Source organism: Barbus barbus, assembly GCF_936440315.1.
Source record: "Barbus barbus genome assembly, chromosome: 48".
Taxonomy (NCBI): Eukaryota; Metazoa; Chordata; class Actinopteri; order Cypriniformes; family Cyprinidae; genus Barbus; species Barbus barbus.
The window spans coordinates 12,403,915-12,416,171 of NC_136726.1; the positions used below are offsets into that span (position 1 = coordinate 12,403,915).

The 12,257-nt window shown below is 38.9% G+C and overlaps 1 protein-coding gene across 2 annotated transcripts; it reads left to right on the forward strand.

Moving 5' to 3' along the window:
* On the forward strand, positions 1 to 11,119 carry LOC306866547 (aggrecan core protein-like). Of its 2 annotated transcripts, none has more exons than XM_079411808.1 (18): positions 1 to 136; positions 2,475 to 2,557; positions 2,636 to 3,019; positions 3,122 to 3,296; positions 3,471 to 3,598; positions 3,688 to 3,981; positions 4,216 to 4,527; positions 4,758 to 4,941; positions 5,067 to 5,194; positions 5,276 to 5,569; positions 5,658 to 5,753; positions 5,854 to 6,981; positions 7,076 to 7,192; positions 7,556 to 7,714; positions 7,802 to 7,884; positions 7,988 to 8,132; positions 8,376 to 8,558; positions 8,668 to 11,119. In XM_079411808.1, the coding sequence occupies exons 2-18, from the start codon at positions 2,482 to 2,484 to the stop codon at positions 8,751 to 8,753; spliced, it is 3,972 nt and encodes a 1,323-aa protein (XP_079267934.1). In that variant the 5' UTR covers positions 1 to 136; positions 2,475 to 2,481; the 3' UTR covers positions 8,754 to 11,119. The 2 variants fall into 2 exon arrangements, with proteins under 2 accessions (XP_079267934.1, XP_079267935.1); XM_079411809.1 differs by having other exon boundaries at positions 7,079 to 7,192.
* Positions 11,120 to 12,257: the final 1,138 nt, after the last annotated feature.

The window sequence follows — 12,257 nt, forward strand, 5'->3', positions numbered from 1 at the left end:
GCCTTTCTGCTCCTGACTCACACAGGGAAGGCAAGCAGTTGAAAAACACAGGATTTTAGAAATTTCCCAGCCGACAGATTAATGCAAGACACAAGGACATTACAAAAAGCAAACAAGAAGGGACACTAATAGTTTGGTAAGTTTTTATTTATTTATTGTAGTTAATTATAATATTGCTTGAAAGCTATTAAATACATTTATACATATACACACACACACACACACACACACACACATATATATATATATATATATATATACACACACACACACATCATATGTTTTTATTTATTCATTTGTTTATTAAAGTTTAGAATTTTATTATGCAATTTTGGTTACATATCTAGCCACTCTAAAATTTTATTTTTTATTATTTTATTACTATTAATATTCAGTATTTATAAAGCATGTTAATTAGTATCATGAAATAATTTAACATTCAAATTAACATTCAAACTGGATGAATGGATAGATTTTATTAATATATTAATATATAAACAATATTATATTGGCCTGCTTACCTTTTAATTTTAGACTCTTTTCTCATTTTGGGGAAAGTAATTACATTGAAGTTTGAGTAACATGGGTGTTTCATTAAGTAAATAGTTTCTTTCTGTATACAATTTCAGTGCAAGATGACTGTTGCAGTTTATTAATTTACATTTTAAATATTAGTTATTTTCTATCTTTTCATCTTGATGTAAAAATCTCCTGATAAGGCTGGGCAGGGTGTGTCATAGATAAAGATACCTTTCCAAAATGATTGCAAGTGTGCATACGAGTCATGATCTGTGATTAAATGCATGCCTACAGATTACATGTAGTATGTCCATGATTAGCATGATATACTTTCACCGTACCATATTACATTACTAGAGTTACCTGCCACTCTGTGTGCTGAATGTGGACAGTGTTCTGGTCCTGTGGCTCTCTTGGGGTTTTAGTGATTTAGGGCCTCCTGTGGAATACAGCAGTGTTTACATTGGCTTTAATGCAGGTCTGCGTCCATGAGCACAGACCACAGCAGGAACAGAACTCCGCTTATTGGCCTGTGCCTGATTGGAAGAGAACATACCACACTGGTTGAATGGAGATACTGTGGAAGTCCTCTCCCCACCCCTTCTTGACAAGACCAGAATATAGCTGTAGACATCAAGTCGCATTTTTTAAACAGCATCTGAAAGGCACATGTGACTGGTCATTTTAAAGAAGGCAGGACACTGTTCACAACAAGCTAGCCAGTAGGCAGATATACTTTATAAAGAAAACATTTGTATTCATATTCATAAAATGCAGTTGTTCATTTTGGTTGTAAAAAAAATTGACATCATTTATTTTCTGGACTACAATGTAATCTTGTCTTTATGACAGAGAAGATCCTCCTTGACTCACCTCAGACAGCTGAGTTAACATATTTCTGTCTATCAAGCATATGTTGAATGTGGCGCTTCTCACCACACACAACCTATTTGCATGTGTGTTGGTGTGTGTGTGTGATTTAAAAAAACATTTTCCGCACAGAATCTATTAAAAATAGAATAAACATTATTACATATTAAAATATTTGTACTGTTTTTGTCTGAGCTCAGTGAAAGCATGTTTAAGCTCTCATTTACTTGTATAGGAAGTGGTCTTTTGTTCTTACTTCTGATCCTACTGGCATATAAACCAAGAAGTAAGTTAGGCATTAGAGGTGGGAGATAAAAAGTTACTTCAGGGCCGTGCCAGGATGGAGGTCTCCTACAGTCACTCAGCGCATTTAAAACAGCTTGATTCAGAAAATCTGAGCAATAGCCAAGAGGGAAAAATTTAAGCAAAGTAGTGAATGATGCACTGTGCTCATTATCAAACTGATCTTTAGAATTTATAAATCATACAGGGAAATAAAAAAAAATTCCCAAGCAGATTTCACAGTAAACATTGATTAAAATTCAATTTACCAAGCCCAGAACATTTCCTGTGGCTCAAACAGTGAACTATTCTTCTTTAGAGAGAGACAGGGAGAAAGAGAGTGTACGTGTGAACATTTAAATGGGAGAGTGAATTAATGACGTCATGTTTCCAATCTATTCCAAATTTCCACCAGGAGTACAGTAGCTCAGTGTGGCCGTGTAAAGCCTCGGAAACAGGGAGAAACTCCCTTTGGAATGACTTGAGTGATTTGCTCAGTCCAGTGTGCCCTCCATGCCACACCTTTAGGGGTACAACAGCTTGTTACTGGACCAGTAGTCTTAAAGGGACATCTGTGTACCTTATTTACCCCCTACTCTAAGTTTCTAACAGGGGTATTAGAAACAAAGTTGTGCCTTTAAGGGTACTATCCTTGTGACAACTCTTAAAAGTCTAACTTTTGCAGATTTTTTCTGACAGTTTTAGCTGCTAAGGCTTTAGTTCAATGCATTACTGCTGAATATTAGTCAAATGTGTGTGGTCCTATTTATATAATAATGTAAAGCATCCACTCTTTTTCTAAGGTGAAACATGTCTTTGATTTGGCTCCTGCTGTATGCACACATCCATGTCATTTCTGGTATGATCTTGTTTGGAGACATGGCTGGTAGGTGAACTTTTTAGATTGCTAAGATTTACTGCTTTTAAGTGAAAGAGACTTTCAAAATAAAATTATGTTTTACAGATCAGGACAGCCCCATTAGTGTGAGTATCCCTGTGGAACCACCATTGCGTCCCCTATTGGGGGGAAGCATGATTATACCTTGCTACTTCCAGGACAACACTGTTCAGGACCCTGGAGCCCCAACCACTGCCCCACTGCCCCACCGTATTAAGTGGAGCTACATCTACAAGGGCAGAATATCTCTTATTCTCGTTGCCAGTGGGGGTGAGGTGCAGTTTCAGACAGACTACATGGACCGTGTTCATATGGTAAACTACCCCATGGTGCCAACTGATGCCACCATTGAGATCTCAGAACTCCACTCCAGTGACTCCGGCACCTACCGCTGTGAGGTCATACAGGGGATTGAAGATAACTATGATTCTGTTGAAATGCAAGTCCAAGGTAGTGCACTTTCAAACTGTTCAGACACACACAAAAATTACATTTATTAAACATATAAATAACTGAAAGTGAGAATTAAATAAGTGGGTCAAATCTTTACAGGCATTGTGTTTCACTACCGAGCAATATCTACCCGATATACCTTGACATTTGAGATGGCAAAGGCAGCCTGCATCCAGAACAGTGCTGTTATTGCAACTCCCGCACAGTTGCAAGCTGCCTATGATGATGGATACCATCAATGTGATGCTGGTTGGCTTTCAGACCAAACTGTGAGGTAATGTGAAAAGGTCAATATCTAATAACAACATAAATAAAAAGCACTCACAAACATGGGTGGTCATGAGCAGGTGTATAAGACGCAGTGAATACAATGGAAACAATACTAATATATTTAATAAACATTTAGTTAAGTTATAACTATAATAAGATTCTATGCAATTCTCCATAGGTATCCTATTCATGAGCCAAGGGAGCCTTGCTATGGAGACAAAGAAAATTTCCCAGGGGTACGAACATATGGAGTCAGAGACATCAATGAGACCTATGACGTGTACTGTTTTGCAGAGAAAATGTCAGGTACCTCAGGCAGTGTTTCCAAGCTGAAATGTAACTAGTTGGTGCGTTTTTGCTATGCTTTTACTTTATGGATTCTAATCATCACCCAGGCAGTGTGTTCTACTCTATGTCTGTGGAGAAGTTCACCTTTGCAGAGGCTGAAGACCAGTGTGCAAAGTTGGGAGCCCAACTGGCCACCACAGGGCAACTCTACCAAGCATGGAAGGCTGGTATGGATGTGTGCAATGCTGGCTGGCTAGTAGACAGGAGTGTGAGGTACCCCATTAACATAGCTCGACCCCAGTGTGGCGGGGGGCTTTTGGGAGTGCGAACGGTTTACCTGTTTCCAAATCAGACTGGTTATCCATACCCAGACTCCCGCTATGATGCAATCTGTTATGCAGGTAAGCACAGAGAATGTATTTCATATTTGAGCTTTTTTGTACTTTGTTTGATAAATCACTTCACATTTACACACCTCAGAAGAATCATATCATACTAAAGGAACAGAAACTCAAAAAGGAAAACTTATTTACTCACCATTTTATTGTTCCAAACTTCAGCATTCAAGGAGGTCTGTGTCCTCTTATGATTCAAAAGACTGTCAATTCTCACAAACTTTGTTAATTATTTTTCAGAAAAAGAAGACAAGGTCACAAAACAAACCTCACCATTTCCTAAAATATACACTACCACGGATTCCATGCTCAGTGTAGCTACATTCACCTCAAGCCCTATACTGGACTATACTCAAGACTATACTGAAGAGGTGACCACAGAAGGGGAGGTCCGTGGCCAGCTAGTGACAGATGAGCCTCTTAACACCACAAGCATAGAAAGTCCTCTACCTTTACCTCCCAACATAACTGAGGTTGAGGAGGACATTATTAATGTGGCCACGGCTCTGCCTTGCTGGGGATATGAGATTCCCATGGACAATGTCACTGCTGGTAAGTAAGCTAAACTGGATCCAGTGTATGATATCAAAACACATCAAATTAGCAGTGTAAACACCCAAACACCAATAAAGGTAACTGAGCCAAAGTAATTGAGCAAAAACAAGGATCTGCAAGAGTTACAAGGACAAAATCGATGGTGTCTCAACTGATTTTCAAAGCAGATGTTAATACCATATGCAAAGAGTAGAGTTTAAATATGGCCAAACTTTTCCTCGCCCTAGAAACTAAGGGAGTGGTATTCCACTATCGCACTGACTCCAGACGCTATGCTTACACCTTTGAGGAAGCACAAGTGGCATGTCAGAAGCTGGGAGCAGTCATAGCCACCCCTGAACTTCTTCAGACGGCATATGAAGCTGGCCTTCATCAATGCAGTGCAGGTTGGCTAAAGGACCAGACTGTCAGGTAAGCTTATTTTTTTACAAAGTGCTGCCCTATATGTTTCTAACTGCATTTGTTTCTGTTGAATTAACTGGAACCCTGGATCAAATATTGTTGACGCCTTATTTAACATTCAACACCGTTTTCAGATATCCAATTGTGCATCCTCAAAAGAAGTGCTCTGGAGATCAGAAGGACCTCCCTGGCATACGTTCTTACAATGTTAGGCCTGCACATGAGCGGTACGACGTGTACTGTTATATGGACCAAATAAAGGGTGAGTAAAGGTTAATTCATGACATAATTAACACTTTTATTTAATCCTCTATGATCTCACTGTTCAGTCTCTATCCCTTAGGGGAGATCTTCCATGTGAGCTCATTAGCAGGCTTCACCTACTATGAAGCGGTTGCCCATTGCAGAAAACTGGGTTCTACTCTTGCTTCAACTGGAGAACTGTACGCCTCATGGAATCAGGGTTTCCACAAGTGCAGTCCAGGCTGGCTGTCTGATCGCAGTGTCCGCTATCCTGTCCGCAACCCAGGCTTTGGTTGTGGTGAAAACAAGACAGGAGTGCACACTATTTATGCTCAACCAAACCAAACAGGCTTCCCAAACCCATACTCCAGATATGATGCATATTGCATCAAAGGTATAGCAGCTTTTAAACCTTTATGTATGAGTTTGCAATGAAAGGCAAGACTGGGTGTTGATCTTGGAGATTCTTGTTTATTTTACAGCAAATCTGTCTATACTGCTTGATGAAGATATGTTGAACACTACAAAGATGGGGAAGGATCTTAACATGACGGACATAACAGAACTGCTGAGACCTGGTCTGAGATATGTTGGATATAGCCACTTGCTACTGCTAATCTTTACTGCATTATTGTCTCATTTAAGTATACTACTAACATTCTGTAACGTGTGTTACAGTTCGTCCAATTGTCCCTCCCTTGCTTGTGGACCTGTCTGGATCTGGATCTGGATCGGGCTCAGGCTCAGCATCAGGTGATCCTGATTCCAGTTCTGGGTACATGTCAGGGAGTGGCATACCAAGTGGGAGCATATCCGGTTCTGGCCAAAGTGGTGATGGATCAGGTCACCTTGTGAGGTACCAAGAAGGTGCAGATACACTCGTGTGGCAAACCTCTGCCTCAGGCAGCTCTATGGAGGCAAGAGAAGGTAGTGGCAGTGGCGTTATCATTACTTCAGTATCATCAGGGGACCAAGAATCTGGACAGGAATCTGGACTCTTTTATGCACAAAGTGGAGCTAGAGGCCTTCCATCAGGATTTGGCAGTGGATCTAGTGGATCAGGAACAAGTGGATTCTTCAGTGGTGAGGAATCAAGCCTTCCATCGGGGCTTGGCAGTGGAATTAGCGGTTCAGGAACAAGTGGGTTCTTCAGTGGTGAGGAATTGAGTGGGTCAGGCTTCTCTGGTGTATCATTTATAAACACAGAAATGATAGATCTGACTGCAAGTCCTTCTGGAGAACAGGAATTGTCTGGTGTTTCTCCATTTGAATTGACTGATGTTAGTGGTTTTGGCTCTGCTTCTGTCTCTGCTATTGGATCTGGCACCATCATTGACTTTGCATCTGGCTCTGCCATTGGCTTTGGATCTGGCTCTGCTTCTGGAGCTTCGGGTTATCCCAGACATCCCTCAGCTGAGGTATCTGGCCCCATTCAGAGTCAGGATGGAAAGATTGTCATTCTAACGGACGATGAGATCGAGTTGACATTTAGGCCTACAATCGGAACAGAACAGGGTCGTGGATCAGTGGAGATCAGTGGAGAGGGCAGTAGTCAAGAACATTATGCTGAGGACCTCTCCATTTCTCTTTCTAATAGTACTTCATTTGAAGATTATTGGAGTGTCAATGAAACTGTTGCTCTCCTACCAGAAAGACATACGCAACTTAATGTCATCACTGAGGCATTTGATGTGACTGATCAGTCACCACTGAACACAACACCACCCACCACTTCTATACTCATTACTTCACCTTCATCTTTACTACAAACACCAAAAGCTATGGAGGAGCCTTCTGTAACTGATGGTAATAACTGAGCAAAACTGTAATTTTGATGTTATTTAACTGGTGTACAACAACATACTTTTAAAAATTTTAATTAAGATGAATATGTCTTTAGCAGCTTCTGCTAACCCCTGCGATCCAAACCCCTGCGGCCAAGGTTTATGCTCTCTACAAGGTGGCATTGCAGTATGTCAGTGTCATTTAGGATTCAGCGAGGAAAACTGCTCAATACGTAAGTGAAAAGTCATGGAGAATTTTAACAAACATATCACGCTATGCATTTATTGTGACTTAAGGACAGTTTTAACCACCTTTGTCTTGCTGCCTTGTTACTTCCTGCTGGCAAGTAATGGAATAATTAAACTGGACTTCACAGGGTTACCGATTATCTTGCATGGAATTATAAATCGTAGGGTACATTAATGAATGATGATTTTCTAGGCCATTTGAAAGGAATGTTTTACCAAGTGAGTACAGACATACCCTGTTCAGTACGTAGAGAGCCTGTCAGTCTTGCTAGTCTTCTATAACTGGCCACCCTTAAAGAACACATAATAAAAACTAGTAAAATTCATTGTCTCCTCTGTGTTGTCAGCGGTACAGGGATGTGCTGAGGGGTGGATGGAGTTCATGGGCAGCTGTTATATCCATTTTGATGAGCGTGAGACCTGGACCAGTGCTGAGCAGCACTGCCAAGAGCTAAACTCTCACCTAGTTAGCATATCCTCCCAACAAGAACAAGAGTTTGTAAAAAGTGAGTTTGATCTGTTAATCTGAATTAAAGAGATGTACCTGCTTGTTGATCTAAATGAAAGTGCTTATACGTTTCTAAATAAACTAGATCAAGCTCGTGACTATCAATGGATTGGACTAAATGACAAGGATGTGCAAAATCAGTTTCGCTGGACAGACGGAAGCCCTTTGGTGAGAACACCTTCCTCTGAGATTCTTTCCAAATTGAGCGACAACTGTGTTCTGAGGAATTTGCAATAAGTGGCTGTTTCAACCAGTGCTACTTTCTCTGCAGGAATATGAAAACTGGAGACCCAATCAGCCAGATAATTACTTCAACACTGGAGAAGACTGTGTTGTAATGATATGGCATGAGGATGGCCAGTGGAATGATGTACCCTGCAACTATCATCTTCCTTTTACTTGCAAGAGTGGACCTGGTAAGAAGAGGTGACAGACATTAACTTCAGCACCAAGTCAGCCCTACCCAATTGTAAAGTAAAGTGATCTATTTAGGCTATTTAATTTATTGTGTTAATTTACGGCTATTATAATGCAGCCACATCAAGATACTTTTGCGTAATTATCAATGGACCATGAATATTATAAACTTAAAGGAACGTCTATTTTCTTGTTTTAATAGCAAGAGAAATGTTTTTGCTGTTTTACTCTTTTTATCGTAGTCACATGTTCATCGCCTCCTGAAGTGAAGAATGCCAGGATGTTAGGCAACAGCAAAGATCGCTACCCTGTTAATTCCATCATTCGATACCAGTGTGACAGTGGATTCACACAGCGCCACCTTTCAGTGGTACGTTGCTTATCTGACGGTCAGTGGGAGGAGCCTAAAGTGGAATGCATAGGAGGTAAGTATACACCACACACACTAGATGACAAAGTTACTATGTTATGCTCTGTAGTGTAAAGTTCCAACAACAAAAGTATTTGTGTCAATGTTATTACCTCCCTCAACAGGCAAAACAAACAACAGGCTACGGAAAAGATCCCTCAAGACACATCCCAAAGCAGTCAATAGTCGAACGTGGAGGAAAGTCCTCTAAACAAGACAAAAAAAAAAAAAACACACACACCTCAAAACATCCAGAGGACTGTTATTAACAGGGGTGCACATAAGTTTTTCAGCCTGGTTCTCATATGAGAACCTGGAGATTTGGTTTGGTCCTCACACGGGCCACGGCATGTAGTGTGGCCCATAAAATATAACTATAGGCTAAAAAAAAATTAATAATAGTGATAATAATATTATTGCACTTTATTTAGGTTTTTAAAAAAAATAAAATAATAGACTAAATAATAAAGCGTGATAATACTATTTTATTTTAAAATAAAAAGGGAGTAGGCTATTACATACACATTGCAATTATTTTATAGTAAACTTAAAAATAAAATGCTAATATTTTAGCATATATTATTATTATTTAAATTTTCATAATTTTCAAACGTAAAATCAGTAAAAGCATATAGGGCTATGCGCTTCTGGGTTTAGCGCTGCTGATTGAAGAGCGTAAGTGAATGAAATGTCACAGTTTTGCTTTGAAAACGGCAGCGGCTAGCCTAGATTATGCTTTCAGTTTGAATAGAAATCATATACAGGACAGTTTGTCCATCTAAAATGGTAATTGTACAACAGCTGTCATCCATGTCGGTATGCAAATGCGCTGTCAGAATTTATTTACACGGCGCATTTTTAATTTTGGTGACCTGCAGACCACTTATGTGCACCCCTGATTATTAATAAAGATCATCTGTACAGAAGCCTTGTTTACCCCAAAAATCTCAAAGACAAGGGAATAATTTATGTAATGACAAACTTTACTTAGTCCGTCTGGCTGACTGTTTACAAGTGCTACTCAAAGCTCTGTTTTGGGGAAAAGAAAGATATCTGGGTATTTAAATTTATTTAAATAGGATTTTATTCCTCCCATTTATGTAACTTCTGGGCCACAGGAGATAATCTAATCTAATCTAATCTAAAAAGAATAGACTAAATTTCACAGAGCCCCCCTTGAGCTTTCACTTTAATTATTACATAGGAATTTACTTTATTTAAGTGCAATTAGTGCAAGTCTTAAAAGGTTTCCTCCAGGCCACAAGGTAACACTAATGCTTACTTGTGTGAACAACATGTTCCCACTTTCTCTTTAACAGTTTACACAATCCAAAACTGTGATGTGGTTATGTATGTTCAGAATGGAAGACAAGCTTACTACTTAGTGAATATGGCACAGTATACTGCCTACAATTAAAAAATAATAATAATAAGTGAAAGAGTAGTTATTGACATGACCATCATACTACATACTGCAGCAATAGTACATAATGCAGAATAAACAAAGCTTCTACAACCCGCAATTTCGCTCCTATTTCATACTTAATGTACTACACTGATGATTGGAAAATGCACATTTTTGAATATGTAGAAACTAACAGTATTGGAACATTTTTTAGTATTGTCGCATACCGTTTGCATTTGAGTGTAAGTGTTTGTATCGAGCTCCATAACTACCTTAGCTTAACTTTTAGGTTCATACATTTACGTGTGGCAACATTGGCCTTGCATTCCTTTGTATTTTATACAATTTAAAAGGAGGACACAAGGGGTTGTGGGCAATATTAGCCCAAAGACCACAGATAAACTTTGGAAAACTGCCAGAAATAGCGTACCATCCTGGCACCTTTGGCATACTATTTTCAACATATTATGAATTGGGATGCAAAAAAAATCCTTATCTTGCATACTATTTAGGGCAGACAGTACGCGAAGTGAACATCTGTGCATTAGATAGCACAAAGGTATACTGTCTGTGTACCTCTGGGAAACAGTAAAGTTCAGAACACGACAAAAGGCTTTAATGACCACAGCTGGACATAATTACATTTAAGTGCATTAGTATTTCAAATTCTTTAATTAAGATGTGTCTTTTTATGTGTTTTGTTGTTTGTTGTAGATTAAATGTCTAGTTGTATTTCTGTGAAACTGTGAAAGATAAATTCCCCAGCTTTTTTTGCTTCTGATTCTAGGTCAATTTGCAATAGTATACAAATGTTTACTCAGATTAGAAAGATTTATTAATCCACAAGTTCATATGATTCGGCTTGGCCTCCATAACAGATTTAAGCTCTAATATTGCCTATAGAGACAAATGTAAATTTTCAAGATGGGAATTTTTAAATAGCCTAAAAGAGTTTAAAAGTCCATACTAATAAGCCAACACGCATAGTGTGTGCCACAATGTTGACTGACAGAGTCAATCGTTTCCAATAGAGCAATTTCTCATTCATTTTGCACTTTGTCACTGTCAGCTCTACACTGAGCTCATATCTGTCTTAGTACCCCTAAAATAAACAGACTAAATATGTGAATAAAGTCGTTTTTTCTTTTAATACCAGAGAGTGGTATTAAAGCTGAAATGTGTCATTTCTTTGCCACTAGCATCACCAAACTGGATTGCAAAAAAAATCTCTGTTTTCAAAAAGCTTTTTCATTCTCTCCCTCTGCCCTTGGTCAAACAGACAGTCCCGCCCAAAATGTCTGCAATTGGATGAGCCAATGTTGCTGTTGTCAGGCTCATCTGGATGCTTAAACACACAGAGCCACACTGTGTTCACACTTCTCTGGGAAATAAAGCTACCAGCGACTGACTTGTAGTTCTTTCTGCATATTAAACTGGGATGGAAAACATTTTAGCATAAAAAAACCATGCACTTCACATTTAAGTGGTTGTATGGTATGGAGTTTGTGTGAGAGAAAGACAAACTTATACCTGGAACTTAGCCTCTATTTAGTCAATATATAAACAGTAATTCTACCCCAAATTATCATAAGGATTATGTTTAATGTTTACTCCATTCAGGGTTCCCACAACCTGACCAATGTATTTCCATAACTTCTCCATGAGATTTTCAATTATTTGTGATTAGATACAGATTTTATGGAGACAGAACGAATAATGTCAATATGAAAAAATTTACATGACAATTATTTTTGGGGATTTCTAATGCCCAAATTTAGAAAATGTTAAATTTTCGTGCTGTACATTGTGCACCAAAATAGTGTTTAGACAAGTAAATCATTGCTTTAGATTTGCAACAAATGATTAATTTAAATCTCCAAATACTTTTTGTGGCCACTGCTTTTATGTACTACATACATGGTAGTATCAAATGAATATTGTTGAGAGACGGGTCAAAAAAGGACAGTTCATGTAGACATGACCCAACATTACTCAACATCCAAGACCTCAATTATACGGCAAACAAAACCGTACCTATTTCATGACATTTTCTCAAGGGAAAAGAAAAAAAAACCCTAAAACCTCATGAATATACCTCTCTTACCTAACACTGTGCATCTTTATGAGCAGTTAGCAGAGTGAAAAAGCCAGACTGAGGAACACTGCTGGCTTTTCATGTGCTACTCCTCCTCCGCTTTCCATCCATGTTTGGGAAGCAGGTGTAAATAAGGTGCAACTTTGACGCCAAGGGATCATGAATTCCTGTGGAAAGGTAGGGGTAATCATACCCCCTCCCATAATTGACTTAAT

Coding starts and splice junctions, on each gene's coding strand:
- LOC306866547 (XM_079411808.1), top strand. CDS start 2,482: ATGTCTTTGATTTGGCTCCTGCTGTATGCACACATCCATGTCATTTCT. Junction 3,599..3,687: donor TTTTGCAGAGAAAATGTCAG/GTACCTCAGGCA, acceptor ATCATCACCCAG/GCAGTGTGTTCTACTCTATG. Junction 8,559..8,667: donor TAAAGTGGAATGCATAGGAG/GTAAGTATACAC, acceptor CTCCCTCAACAG/GCAAAACAAACAACAGGCTA.